At 40.7% G+C, this 14,987-nt stretch overlaps 1 protein-coding gene across 9 annotated transcripts in view; it reads right to left on the bottom strand.

Moving 5' to 3' along the window:
• LOC108261967 (NLR family CARD domain-containing protein 3) overlaps positions 1–14,987 on the bottom strand; it is a 32,297-nt gene that overhangs the window by 6,143 nt on the left and 11,167 nt on the right. For 6 of the 9 annotated variants that reach the window (XM_053678845.1, XM_053678849.1, XM_053678851.1 and 3 more), the window contains 3 exons: positions 12,230–12,406; positions 10,851–12,107; positions 5,420–5,482 (listed from right to left, as the gene is read on the bottom strand). In XM_053678845.1, the coding sequence (XP_053534820.1) occupies positions 12,071–12,107; positions 12,230–12,406 (214 nt within the window). In that variant the 3' untranslated portion in view covers positions 5,420–5,482; positions 10,851–12,070. The remainder of the gene's footprint in view (positions 1–5,419; positions 5,483–10,850; positions 12,108–12,229; positions 12,407–14,987) is intronic. The other 3 variants (XM_053678848.1, XM_053678846.1, XM_053678847.1) reach the window with 3 other exon arrangements.

Genomic DNA, 14,987 nt, shown 5'->3' with positions numbered 1-14,987 from the left:
ACAGAGTGAAACAGAGCGAGAGAGGAAGAAAGAGAGAGAGCGATAGAGACAGAGAGAGCGAGAGAGAGACAGAGAGTGAAAGAGAGACTTTTTTGACTTTTTACAATCTTTTATTTTTCAAACGTCACACTATACACATTAAGGTCAAAGGTGACTCAATAAATAAATATTTAAAGCAGCATTAAAAAGAAAAACCATAAATAAATAAAACAAATAAGTCAGCGCAACACCGGATAGTTGTTAAGAACATTATCAGCTAATGCTGGTGTAAAACAAAGTTCTCCCTCCATTACAGAACACAGAGCCTTCTCATAACACCATACTGCCTTGAACATCTCCAAGTCTCCCATACTTCTGTAAAAGTTCAAATCAATCAGAATTCTTCATTTATGTAATATTCTCGGGCTCTCGCATGGCTTCATCCAAATCTTATGAGATTGCGATCCGATCCTTGAGATGAAATCTGAATTTAGAGCTGTCCGAGCTGCTGCTACAGTAAATGATTCAACATCACACCGTGTTCTTAACTTCCTGTTAGCTTCAGCTGGAATAAACACAGATAAGCCGTGTGCGTGCGGTCTGCAGCGAGTCTTGGCTTGTCTAGGCTCAGTACTTCTCATCGCGGTGCTCCTCCATGTCTATACCGGAGTGTATTTCTTTAAGTGGATGCCGTGGCCCCGTGGAACTCGTCTGGGCAGAGAGCAGGGCTAATTGCTCTCACGTGCTTCCTGCTTCCTGCTTCCAGTGCCTCTGACTTTTGAGATGAGACAATGTGGTCCATCCGGCACTGGAAAATCCTTCTTTTTCACAAACTGAGTGAATTAGGAGTTTGAGAGGGGGCCTCTCAAACTCCTAATTCACTCAGTTTGTTTATAGCACCAGGCTTTCCACCATCTGGTGGCTTTCAGCCAATCAGAACATGTTATTCAGCAGGTGTACCAACCTGGCCAGTTGAGTAAAATGGTCAATTCTTGCTGCTGGACTCAGACATCATGACCCCCACTGTATCAACAAACACTAAGGCTACATTTTACTGCAGCTCATGGATGGTTTTCCTGCCCAAGTGGAGAGAAGAGAAGACTGCACACAAGACGTGTTCATTGACCACGTCGGCAAACCGCTTTAATTAGCACGGCATCTATCACACATCAACCATCAGACCAAACAACTTAGTCAGGCTGAGTAACGACTGCATAGTGGCTCCTGAAAGACAGAAGACCAGAAAGTAGGAGACACTGCTGATGGTACAGATGCTAGAGAGGAGGAAAAGCTGTGAAAGTGTGTTTGAGAGCCAGACTGAGACTCCACTGACATCAGCTCCCAGATTTCTACCTCTTTGGCTTTCTCTTGGTTCTCGGATATTGATTGAAATTCCTTGATTTCGAAAGCTTTTACTGAAGTTCCTCAGGCATCAGACATTCCTGCTTCATGTCGATTATCCTCATTCATTTTATTTTTACTTATTTTTGCCATTCATTTCTGGATTTTTATTTTTTCTGCTTTTGTTTCCCCTTCAGACTTTCCCCAGGATATTCCTCAGGCTTGAAAAGATCTTCATCAACTTTCTACTCTTGAGAGGCTCTTCCTCACCTTCCTTGGTCTTGAGAGACTCTTCCTTTTCTTCCCCAGGCTTGAAAGGTTCTTCTTGAACTTCCTCAGTTTTGAGAACCACTTCCTCCAGTTCCTTATTTTTTAAACCTCTCCTTCAACTTCTTCAGACCTGAGACACTTCCTTTCAGTTCAACTTCTTAAGTCTTGAGAAAGTGTTCCTCACCTTCTTTGTGTCACGTATCGTGACGGAGCGGAGATAGGACGGATGCAAGTGCAGGATGAACAGTTGTTTATTTGAAAGAGAGACAGGCAGACAAATCTAAAATGTGATCCAAAACATAATCCGCAAACATGCAAGAGGTCAGGCGATTGGCAAACAGGCATACACTGGGCAAGGCTGGAATCTAGGTCGTGGTCACGGAAAACAGGGTCGATAAACAAAATGAGAAACGAACTATGACGAGGAACTGGAAGCGGATAATCCAGCGCGAACTAACTCTAAACATGGACCGTGACTATGACTACGATACGAACTAAACTAACTCTATGATAATCTTCCGCGTTGTGTGCTGGGAGGCGCACGGTATATATGTGGACATGATCAGCGTCTAAACCGCTAGCAGCTGAGAGCAATACAGACCCACGTGAAATCCCAGCCAATGACATAACAGGGAGGAGACATGACAGAAACATAAACAAAACACACGTGTCCAGATGTCACTACAGTCAACAACGGAAAAGCAGGTGCTCGCGCATTCGCGCTTAGAGCACACTGCTTCAAGGGGGAATCATGACACTTTGGTCTTGAGAGACTCTTCCTAAACTTCTTCAGGCTTGAAAGGCTCTTCCTAAACTTCCTAAGTTTTGAGAAAATCTTCCTCAACTTCTTTATTTTTGAGAACCTCGTCCTCAACTTCTTTATTTTGGAGAAACTCTCCCTCAACTTCCTTATTTTTGAGAACTTCTTCCATACCTCCCTCAGGCTTGAGAGGCTCCTCAACATCCTCGGTCTTAAAAGACTCTTTCTCAGCGTTGCCAGGCTAGATCAGCTCTTCCTCATCTTCCTCTTGAGAGGCACATTCTTAATCATGATGCGCTTCTTTGAATTCCTCGTTCTCAATTTGGATCTTTCTCAATTTCACCAGACTTGATGAAAGACGCGTTTCAACTCATCTTTGTGATGCTGTTCCCCAAGTTTCATAGTATTGAGAGGGTTTCCTTTTCCCCAGTTTTAGGAGACTCTTCTCCTCTCTTTTCAGTCTCAAAGTTCTTCCATGATTTTCATTAACATTTCAGGGCTCTTTTTCAATTTCCTTAGTATTTAGAAGCTCTCTCTCTCATATATATATATATATATATATATATATATATATATATATATATATATATATATATACACAGTGAGGGAAAAAAGTATTTGATCCCCTGCTGATTTTGTACGTTTGCCCACTGACAGAGAAATGATCAGTCTATAATTTTAATGGTAGATTTATTTGAACAGTGAGAGACAGAATAACAACAAAAAAATCCAGAAAAACGCATGTCAAAAATTTTATAAATTAATTTGCATTTTAATGAGGGAAAAAAGTATTTGACCCCCTCTCAATCAGAAAGATTTCTGGCTCCCAGGTGTCTTTTATACAGGTAACGAGCTGAGATTAGGAGCACACTCTTAAAGGTAGTGCTCGTAATCTCAGCTTGTTACCTGTATAAAAGACACCTGTCCACAGAAGCAATCAATCAATCAGATTCCAAACTCTCCACCATGGCCAAGACCAAAGAGCTCTCCAAGGATGTCAGGGACAAGACTGTAGACCTACACAAGTCTGGAATGGGCTACAAGACCATTGCCAAGCAGCTTGGTGAGAAGGGGACAACAGTTGGTGCGATTATTCGCAAATGGAAGAAGCACAAAAGAACTGTCAATCTCCCTCGGCTTGGGGCTCCATGCAAGATCTCACCTCGTGGAGTTGCATTGATCATGAGAACAGTGAGGAATCAGCCCAGAACTACACGGGAGGATCTTGTCAATGATCTCAAGGCAGCTGGGACCATAGTCACCAAGAAAACAATTGGTAACACACTACGCCGTGAAGGACTGAAATCCTGCAGCGCGCGCAAGGTGGTCCGCTGCTCAAGAAAGCACATATACATGCCCGTCTGAAGTTTGCCAATGAACATCTGAATGATTCAGAGGACAACTGGGTGAAAGTGTTGAGGTCAGATGAGTCCAAAATGGAGCTCTTTGGCATCAACTCAACTCGCCGTGTTTGGAGGAGGAGGAATGCTGCCTATGACCCCTGGAACACCATCCCCACCGTCAAACATGGAGGTGGAAACATTATGCTTTGGGGGTGTTTCTCTGCTAAGGGGACAGGACAACTTCACTGCATCAAAGGGACGATGGACGGGGCCATGTACCGTCAAATCTTGGGTGAAAACCTCCTTCCCTCAGCCAGGGCATTGAAAATGGGTCGTGGATGGGTATTCCAGCATGACAATGACCCAAAACACACGGCCAAGGCAACAAAGGAGTGGCTCAAGAAGAAGCACATTAAGGTCCTGGAGTGGCCTAGCCAGTCTCCAGACCTTAATCCCATAGAAAATCTGTGGAGAGAGCTGAAGGTTCGAGTTGCCAAACATCAGCCTCGAAACCTTAATGACTTTGAGAAGATCTGCAAAGAGGAGTGGGACAAAATCCCTCCTGAGATGTGTGCAAACCTGGTGGCCAATTACAAGAAACGTCTGACCTCTGTGATTGCCAACAAGGGTTTTTAAACCAAGTACTAAGTCATGTTTTGCAGAGGGGTCAAATACTTATTTCCCTCATTAAAATGCAAATCAATTCATAACATTTTTGACGTGCGTTTTTCTGGATTTTTTTGTTGTTATTCTGTCTCTCACTGTTCAAATAAATCTACCATTAAAGTTATAGACGGATCATTTCTTTGTCAGTGGGCAAACATACAAAATCAGCAAGGGATCAAATACTTTTTTCCCCTCACTGTATATATATGAATAAAGATGACCCAAAACATCTTTTTTTACACAAGTCCTAAAAGTAGACCAAGAGATCCCAATTAAACAAACGAGACAAAATGATAATATTTGATCACAGACAGATTGTGCACAAATGGAGGAAATTCAAGACCATCATTACCCTCCCCAGGAGATATCAACCAACAAAGATCACTCCAAGAGCAAGACAAGTAGTAGTCTGTAAGGTCATAAAGGAGCCAGGGTAACATCTATGCAACTAAAGGCCTCTCTCTCACTGTAGTGAAGGTAAGGGTTCTGTTTAGTTTGACTTACCTAGGGCTGCTCCTATCACACAAACCATTTAAGTGAATAGCATGGAGGTGGTATTTGAAGTTAAAGCAGGCTGTGGAGTGATCATCAGTAAAGATCAACATTCAAAGGTGGGGTGGGGGGGGCGCTACGGAAATCATTTGTTGCCTCAGCAGGTAAATACAGTAGCAAATGTACCAGGTCATAAGTTGGCTAACGTATTGGAGAGACAATCCGAGGTGTTCAAAAAAGAGTTGGGTCCACTGCTAGAGGGAGAACTCCAGAGGCTGGTGGAAGACAAGATCATTGAACCAATGCAGTTTGCAGAGTGGGCAGCTCCCATTGTTCCAGTCAGGAAACTGATGGTTCTACCCCAATTTGTAAGGATTATAAATTCGCAGTAAATCCAGCTCTAGTGTGGAGCAGTATCCAATTCCCAAGGTAGAAGATTTATTTGTTCAGTTGGCAGGAGGAAAAATTCTCCAAACTGGACATGACCCATGCGCATCAGAAGATAATGCTGCACAAAAATTCCAATAAGTACGTTACAATCAACATGCACAAGGGATTATGTACTTACAACAGGCCAACATTTGGAGGTGCTTCAAGTCCAGCGATCTTCTAGCGCACAATAGAAGGGATTCTGCAAGACATCGCATGCATCACAGTTTATCTGGATGACATTTTAGTCTCAGGGGCTAATGAACATCTGCAGAACTTGGATGAGGTACTGAGTAGGATAGAAAAGAGTGGACTGAGACAAAGAAGGAGCAAGTGTGAGTTCATGGGAGAAGTAGAGGTATTTTTAGGTCACAAAATTAATGCCACAGGATTACAGTCGAAAGACAGGTCCTATATTATGTTTGAGACAGCTGGCATTGTAGCCGTGAAATCAGCTAACATTATGCTCCATGTAATGTTTGCGATAGCCAGTTATTTGTTAAATGCTAATGCATTGCAATGTTATAAACTACCTCCTAATGGACCACCATGCATCTCCATTCAGCCCATGTCCTGTCAGCTAAATGTAGCCTCATGTCACTAATAATTATTCACATGTTCATGCTTTTAATAAATCTTTTTATCCTGACACCGTATCAGTGAATTTAAACTAATGCTTGCATTCAGAGTATAAGGGGTGTGTGTGCGTTTAGGAGTGCAGCTTAGCACTTATTAGTCATGGTCAGAGTGTTTGAACTAAAATATCCCTCTCTCTCTCTCTCTCTGCCAGTATCAGCCAGAGGAGGATGTTCTCCAGGAGTTTTTAATTTTATATATATATTTTTTAATTCTCTCTCTTTTTTTTAAATAATAACCACACCATGGTACTGAGCATCGTGTACTTTTGGTGGTATCGGTACCAACGACTAGATTTTTGGTATCGTGACATCCCTAATATGTAAGGAAATAGGATGAACTCTGCATACAGGGCAGCTTTGTGTTATGGGGGACTCGCGTAGTGATTCCACATCCGTGGCGTGCAGCTCTTCTAAGACATCTACACGAAACCCATCCGGGAATTACCAGGATGAAAGGCCTGGTGCGTAGCTATATGTGGTTGCCACACTTGGATGCAGAGGTGGAAGCATTGGTCAAATCGTCTGCAGTCTGTCAGGAAAACAGAAACGCTCTGGCAAACGCGCCACTGCATGCGTGAGAGTTACCAGAGCAGCCATGGAGAAGGATTCACATTGATTACGGTGCACCGTGGATGGGTAGAATGTTCTTGATCGTGGTAGAGGCATTCTCAAAATGGACAGAGGCTTATCTGTTAATCAAGTCTACATCCACAGTTACCATTCAGTGCTTAAGACAAACCTTTAGCCAACACAGGATACCAGAAGTAGTGATGTCAGACCATAGCAGTTTTGTTGTTTTTTTACCAGTGCTGAATTCCAAGAGTTTATGGAAAGAAACGGAATCAAACACAAGCACAGCACCCTACCATGCATCTTCCAGGCGTCTGGCTGAAAGGGCCGTTCAAACATTCAAAACCCTGATGAAAAGAGTGCTGGAGAGTCCACTGAAAAGGCTAGCCAGAGTGTTGTTCAGTTACCGAACGACGCCACAGTCGACCACTGGCAAATCAGCCGCTAAACTGCTGTGTGGAAGGAAACTGGTCTACACAGGGTCTCATTGAGACACAAACAATTGAGACAAAAATGGTACCATGACCAACATGGAAAGGAAAGATATCTCGTGGTGGGTGACCCAGTGTATACTAGGAACTTCAGCTCTGGACCTACTTTTATTCCAGGTACAGTTCAGAAAAAGACTGGTCCTGTATGGTGCACAGTAGCATTGGGAAGTGGGCAAGTAGTTCACTGACATACTGATCAGGTGAGAGATGGGCACAATGCAACATCAATAGCACCAGAGTTGTTGGACACTTCACAGCCAGATGTTGACATTCCAGTGCCTTCTACAAAAGACTCAGGTTCTTCATTCTCTGAGGAAAGTCACAAACAAAAACTGGGAGGAACTTCTGAAGTGGTTGTGTCAGAAACTTTCCTTGGGATGGAAAACCCTGATTTGAGAAGGTCTACACGTACTAAATCTCCAAGCTATCTGAAAGATTATAATTAGTGTAGTGGTGAGTTCCACAACCGCAGGGCAAGAATGAACCCAGGAACTGAACTGAATCTCAAGAGAAAGTGGGGCATGCAATAAGACAATGGCCCAAAACAAAGAATGGTTAAAGAACAATAAGGTTATTGGTTTGGAATGGCCAAAACTGATGTCCAAGCCCATGTGCAGGACTAATCAACAGTTACTGGAAATGATTAGTTGCAGTTATTGCTGCACAAGGGGGTCAGACCAGATACTGAAGGCAAAAGTTTCACATACTTTTGCCACTCCCAGATATGTAATATTGGATTATTTTCTGCAATAAATAAATGACCAAGTATAACATGTGTCACGTTTGTTTAAATGAGTTCTTTGTGTAGTTTTAGGACTTGTCTGAAAATCTTGTGTATATTTATGTAGAAATATAGAAAACTCTAAAGGGTTCACAAACTTTCAAGCACCACTGTAGCTGTGAAGTGCAGCAAAAGGTTGTTGAGCTTCACAAAATGGGAAGTGTCTATAAGAAAATAGCACAAGCATCGAAAATGCTCATTTTCATCATCAGGGCAATAATTAAGAAGTTCCAGTCAACCGGAAATGTTATGAATCAACCTGGAATTGGACACGTGTCTATATCGTCTCAACGCACTGAAGAGGACGGTTCGAGTGGACAAAACATTTCCAAGGGTCACAGCTGGAGAACTGCAGAAATTAGTTGTGTCTTGGGGTCAGAAAGTCTCCAAAACTACAATCTGAAGTCACCTACATCATCACAAGCTGTTTGGAAGGGTTTCAAGAAAAAAGTCTCTACTCTCATCCAAAAACACACTCAGGTGTCTTCAGTTGGCCAGACACTACTGGAACTTCAAATGGGATCGGGTTCTATGGTCAGATGAAACCAAAATAGAGCTTTTTTGTAATAAACACCAGAGGTGGTTTTGAAGCACACAGAGAGGTAGTCATATGGAAAAGTACCTCATGCCCATGGTTAAATATGGTGGTGGATCTTTAATGTTTTGGGAATGTTTTTCTGCCAGAGGACCTGGACATTTTGCTAGGATACATGGCATCATGGACTCTACCAAATATCAACAGATATTAAATAAAAACCTGACTGCCTCTGCCAGAAAAATTAAAATGGGCCGTGGTTGGATCTTCCAGCAGGACAGTGACCCAAAACATACATCAAAATCAACACAAAAACGGCTTACTGACCACAAAATCATCAAGTCATTTAACACTAATGAGCAGTATTAAAAATATTAACATGGATATCTGAGTCTGATAATAAAATTAACTTCTACTTACAGTCAAATTTTGTAGTGTTTAGGACATTTAACACCCTTCAGTCCAAAAGAAACCAAAAGGGGGTACAAACTTTTACACTCCACTGTATTTGGTTGAAATTGCGCTTATAGAACAACTGAACAGCAACGTTTCCATACAGGTTTTAGTGAAGTGTTTAACAATAGCAACTTGACTTGAAATGGATGATGTTTCATTAGCGTGGCCTGTGCCCAAATCCTGCACGACTGCGTATCTAGGTACACTACACACGGTCTGAACGAATGGAGTCTCTACCGCACCTAGTGCACTAGAGATAGACATTCCATACAAGGTGATTTGGGACGGAGCCAGTGCACAGAAACCGTTTCCCTGCGAGAGGCGCAGGTGAAGCTGGAGCTGTGTGACTGATTTGTGCACCTGTGACTACAGAACTACCTCAAGTCTCCACACAGAGAGCTGTTCAAGTGAAAAACAATCCTAAAGAACAAATCACTGCGCCAGCGAGACATCAACCCTTTAACCAGACGTTCATCCCAATTCCACAGAAACACCGCGGAACTATTTAGAGCTGAGAGACAGTTCAAAAAGCACTGAAAATAAAGTGTTAGTAACGAGGCTGCGTTGCTGGTCACGCGCGGTGTAGACGCGCTGATACAGAGTGTAGCGCGAGTAAGATCTGTAATGTCTAATTCAAACATTATGATCAAAAGTAAAATAATGTCTAAAGACACCGAGGAACAGAAACCACAAGGTGCAGTGAAAGTGAGTTTTTATTATTCATTTAGGACTGGACTTTAATTCTGTGCTTTTTGTGCATCCATAAAAAATAATGCTATCTATCTAACTATTTATAAATGTTTATATATATTTACCTTATTTAGTTAGTTTACAATTATATTATATAAGTACTTATGCATTATTTTTTATGGATGCACAAAAAGCACCGAATTAAACTACAGTCCTAAATTAATTTATATATATATATATATATATATATATATATATATATATATATATATATATATATATATATAAAATATATGTGTGTGTATTGGGTTCTTTTCTGTTTTGGACAAACATCTGTGTAAAGTTTTAGTCTGAATTTATATTTGTAACACTCAGTTTGTGGATTTTATTTTAAATAAACAAAAAAGGCACTGAAAGTTTGCCCCGCCCCCATCAGATTAATCGAAAAAATAATCGACCAATTAATCGATTGTGAAAATAATCGATAGTTGCAGCTCTAATAATAAGCTGCATCATGAAATAGATTTAACAAAAAAAAAATCTTGATTATTTTCAAAAAATAGAGTTGTCTTTGAGAAGAAGAATGGAGTGTAATATAGTGTGAATCATAAAAATTCTATTTCATTTCTATTTGTTTACAGAAAGACTTCAGCAATAAAAGCAGCATTTTGCTGTAGTTGTTAAGGGGCCGTTTACACCACAACGTTTTCAAATAAAAACCGAAAACTTCTGATGCGGTTTGGCTGTTCGTTTCCATGACGACGGCGTTTCGGGGTCTGAAAACTTTGGAAAACGGGTTTCAAAGGGCAAGTTTTTGAAAACGATGCCGTTATCATCTCCGGTAAATCATGTAAATTATTATCCAGAAAAACCACATCTCCTCCGTTTACTTGTATTTGTTTACAGCGCGGTCTTTCCCTCATCAAAATGGCGGACATGTTGACGTGAATGCGTACGTGCGCATGCGCGTAGTATTTCTTTACAAAGTGACCTCGCCAGCTACACACACACACACATTTTGTCCTTTTTGTGTTTATTTCTTGAGAAATAGAAGCTCGAATTTGCAGTGAATGTCCAGTATAAACCCAACTTCACCTCAGTTTAGCAGTTTATACATTAAAAACATTACAGAAATTTAAAGTTATTTTAGCTGCTAAATGACTTAGCCACTTTTACACTCACTGTTGTTTATTTTAGTTGCTATAAGCAGGGAGCAAACAATGGATTTTAGGATAAAGTAAGGTTATACTTAAATAGTGCCGCTAAAACAGAATAACAAATCTCTCCTCATGAGTTAAATAGTGCACTACATAGGGTGTAGACTGTCATTATTTCATCCCTAATGTAGTGCACTTAAAACGGAAATGACATCAATTTGGGATTCGGCCACACAGCTTCCGTTAACTTACCTCGGGTTTAAAAACAGAACGGACTTTTAATTCCTCAAACACAGACAAAATAACCAGCTTTTACTTTTAAACTGGATCAAATCTAACTGTAAAACTGTCAGAAATAATTTAATCTGGAGATGATTAGTTCGGTGTAATAACTCAACTGCTCAGGAGATACCCGCTGCAGCTTTTTCTTCTTCTGTAAATTTCTACTGGTCAGAGACGCAGCTGTTAGGCGCGTTACCGCCACCGCGTGGACTGGAGGATATAGTTCCAGGTTGGAGGAAGTCTATCCCAACAAACTTACACCAATAATTTCCACTCATGGTTTTATTAGATCCTATTTATTATTCCAGTGGAGTTTATGACTTCTTCATGAATGCCAGCAGTGAGTCGTTCACTGTGTCTTACTCAGATATACTGAGTGAACTATTGACTCACCACAACCTCAATCTCTAAATGTTTAACAGCACCAAAGCTTTCAATTCTGGTGACTTTGGGAGTATTTATTTATTTATATGATTATATAAAGCAACAAACATTAACATAAGCATGTGCTGCACAACATTTCATTAGTTTAATTTTACATTTTAATTTACTGTAAAGCGCTTTGCTAAATTTTGCTACGTAAACTTTTTTAGGTATTAAAACTGGTTACTGTTTGATTGATGACAAACTCCATATTTTTATACCTTGGAGCTCCGTGTTACCATGGTAATTTATAAACAATTACTAACAACATTACCTTCATCAATGCAAGTTTACATTTTATTTGATACTTGACCATTGATACGTCCTCAGTTGTATTTCTGTTTGTACTATGTTCCATTCGTGTGTCTATGTCGGGGGAGGGATGGGTGTCTTGTCTCCTCCTCTTTTAAGCCCAGTCCACTGCAATGTGTCATGTTCCTGCTTGCCATTGGACGATCACATCTCGTACACGCCTGCTCCCGCCTCGTGCTTTGGGATGAGTTGTCTGTACATTTCCGGACGTGTACTTAAGCCTCGTCAGTCTCCATCCCCGGGGCAGATCGGTGCCGTTGCTTTGTACAGCAGATATTTGGTTACGTGTGTTGATTTCTCCTGTGTACGATCTTATGTATGTTCTTGACTTTGTTTCTGCTCTGCCCCTTTAAGTTTAATGATTCAGCTCCCAAACTGCTGGAAATGTGGGACGGGTTCTAACTCTTCACCGAGACTGCTTTATCCTGGAGAAGAGGTTTGAGGTGAGACTCCTGTCATACGCCAGTCCTGGTGAGTTTATTACCCTTAATGCTGTAAGACAGAGAAGAACATCAGTGTAAACACACAACATAAACACACACACACACACACACATACACACACATTATTCAGTATGATACAGTAGAGTAAAGAGACAGTAATCAGTAACTCACTGTAGTGTCTCCAGGTTACAGTGTGGATCCTTCAGTAGATCAGAGAGCAGCTTCACTGCTGATTCTCCTGGATTATTATACTTCAGATCCAGTTCTCTCAGGTGTGATGAGGAGTTTGACCTCAGAGCAGAAGCCAGAGCAGCACAACCTTCATCTGTAATCCTGCAGTAACACATCCTGCAAGAAAGAAAACCTTCTCACACTTAACACACTCAGTTTTAGCTCTGAAAACATCCACTACACAAAATCTTTATATACACAACATTTACTCTCATCTCACACACACAACAATGACAATATCACATCACTACAATTACAGTCACCACAGAGGGAAACTGTGTGTGTGAGTGTACCTCAGTATCAAGTGTACAATGTGTGTGTGTGGGTGTGTGTGTGTGTGTACCTCAGTATCTCAAGTGTACAGTGTGTTTGTGTGTACCTCAGTATCTCCAGTGTACAGTGTGTGTGTGTGTGTGTGTGTGTGTGTGTGTGTTTGTGTGTACCTCAGTATCAAGTGTACAATGTGTGTGTGTGTGTGTGTGTACCTCAGTATCACCGAGCTGGCAACCTGAAGTGTCACTGAGGAAGCAGCACCCTTCGAGCTAACGCTATTACATTAATTTCTTCTAATCTCTATACTTTAAAATTATTTACCTTTACGTTATACAAATATAACTGACACTACTTTAGATAAAACAATCGTAACGTTGCGCTGTCGCAAAATTTGATCTGTATTTTGTTTTTACAAAACATCCGCGACTAGCTTGTAGCCCGCTAGCATCACCTACCGCTAGCCTTGTTTACGTTTCACATTTCTCACTTACCGCAGTTCTGTTTTTAAAAAAAAAACAAACAAATATGGATACAGTTATGTACATCAGCCTCGTTCAGCTGGTAGAGGAGGAGGTGTTGGACTCATCCATAGTCAAAATCTAGTCGTCACACAAAAACCTAAGCATAAATTTAATTCTTTTGAAATTCTTTATACCAGCATAACTTATGTAGCCACAAAAAATAAGTCAAGTCCTCTAATTATTATTTACAGACCCCCAGGGCCATATGCTGAATTTCTTAGTGAATTTGCAGACTTTATCTCAAACCCGGTTGTGTCTGTAGATAAAGCATTAATCGTCTGAGACTTTAATATTCATTTTGATAACCCAGAAGACCCTCTAAGATTAGCGGTTGTGTCCATCTTAGATTCAGTAGGGATTAATCAGAACGTAATCGGGCCTACTCATAATGGTGGTCACACTCTTGACCTCATACTAACATACGGATTAAATATAGAAAATATTATCATTTTTCCGCAGTCTGAAGTTGTCTCAGACCATTATCTTATCTCGTTCATAATACGTATTGATCATAATATTTCCACCTCGCCTCGCTACCGCATAAAACGTACCTACACATCAGCTACTGCACCGAGCTTCATAAATAACCTCGCAGAAACATCAATTAGATTTGGATCACCATCAGATCACACAGAACTCGATCAGGCGACTGAAAGTTCGGAGTCAACACCCCGCTACACGCTAGATAGAGTGGCTCCACTCAAAAGGAAAATAATTAGGGAAAAAAAATTAGCACCCTGGTATAACGATCAAACGCGAACCTTAAAACAGACAACTCGACAATTAGACCGTAAATGGCGTCAAACCAAACTGGTGATATTTCAAACAGCATGGAAGGAGAGCCTACTGAAATATAGGAAATCTCTTGGCGATGCTAGAAAAATCTATTTCTCCACCTTAATAGGACACAACAAAAACAATTCTAGATTCCTTTTCAACACAGTAGCAAAATTAACTAGGAATAAAACCTCTACAGAGAGAAACTTAATTTCTCTTAATTTCATTGTACATATGTATATGTATGGTGAATTCTCCATGTGTACTGAGGTTACTTTTGGAGTTCCACAGGGTTCTGTTTTAGGCCCACTGCTCTTTACTTTATATATGCTACCCCTAGGTCAAATTATTCGTAAACATGGAATTAGCTTCCACTGTTATGCTGATGATACACAGTTGTATGTTTCAGCGAAGCCAGAGGACAGACAGAAGCTTAGTAAAGTTGAGGATTGTGTAAAGGACATTAGACGTTGGATGTTAACTAACTTCCTTCTACTTAATTCTGATAAAACAGAAATACTTTTATTAGGCCCACGTGTAGCTAGAAGTAATCTTTCTGATCACATGGTTACTCTGGATGGTCTTTCTGTTTCATCATGTGCAGCAGTTAAAGACCTTGGAGTGATTATTGACTCCAGCCTATCATTTGATGCTCATGTAGATAATATTACTAGGATAGCCTTCTTTCATCTCAGAAATATTTCTAAAATAAGAAACATATTGTCACTACATGATGCGGAAATACTAGTTCATGCATTCGTCACCTCTAGATTAGATTACTGTAATGCCATACTGTCTGGATGTTCCAGTAGGAATACAAATAAGCTCCAGTTAGTCCAGAATGCAGCTGCTAGAGTCCTAACTAGAACTAGAAGATACGACCATATCACACCGATATTATCAATACTGCATTGGCTCCCAGTAAAATCTCGCATTAATTATAAAATACTCTTATTAACCTATAAAGCACTAAACGGTCTCGCGCCACAATATCTAAGCGACCTTTTGGTTTTATATGATCCGCCACGCCTACTTAGATCAAAAGATGCAGGCTATCTGACGGTACCTCGAATAGTGAAGGCTACAGCAGGGGGAAGAGCTTTCTCTTATAGAGCCCCACAGTTATG

The sequence above is a fragment of the Ictalurus punctatus genome, unplaced genomic scaffold (genome assembly GCF_001660625.3).
Source record: "Ictalurus punctatus breed USDA103 unplaced genomic scaffold, Coco_2.0 Super-Scaffold_100056, whole genome shotgun sequence".
Lineage (NCBI taxonomy): Eukaryota > Metazoa > Chordata > Actinopteri > Siluriformes > Ictaluridae > Ictalurus > Ictalurus punctatus.
Note: the sequence above shows the minus strand (reverse complement) of the source record. Positions and strands in the feature narration are given on the sequence as shown.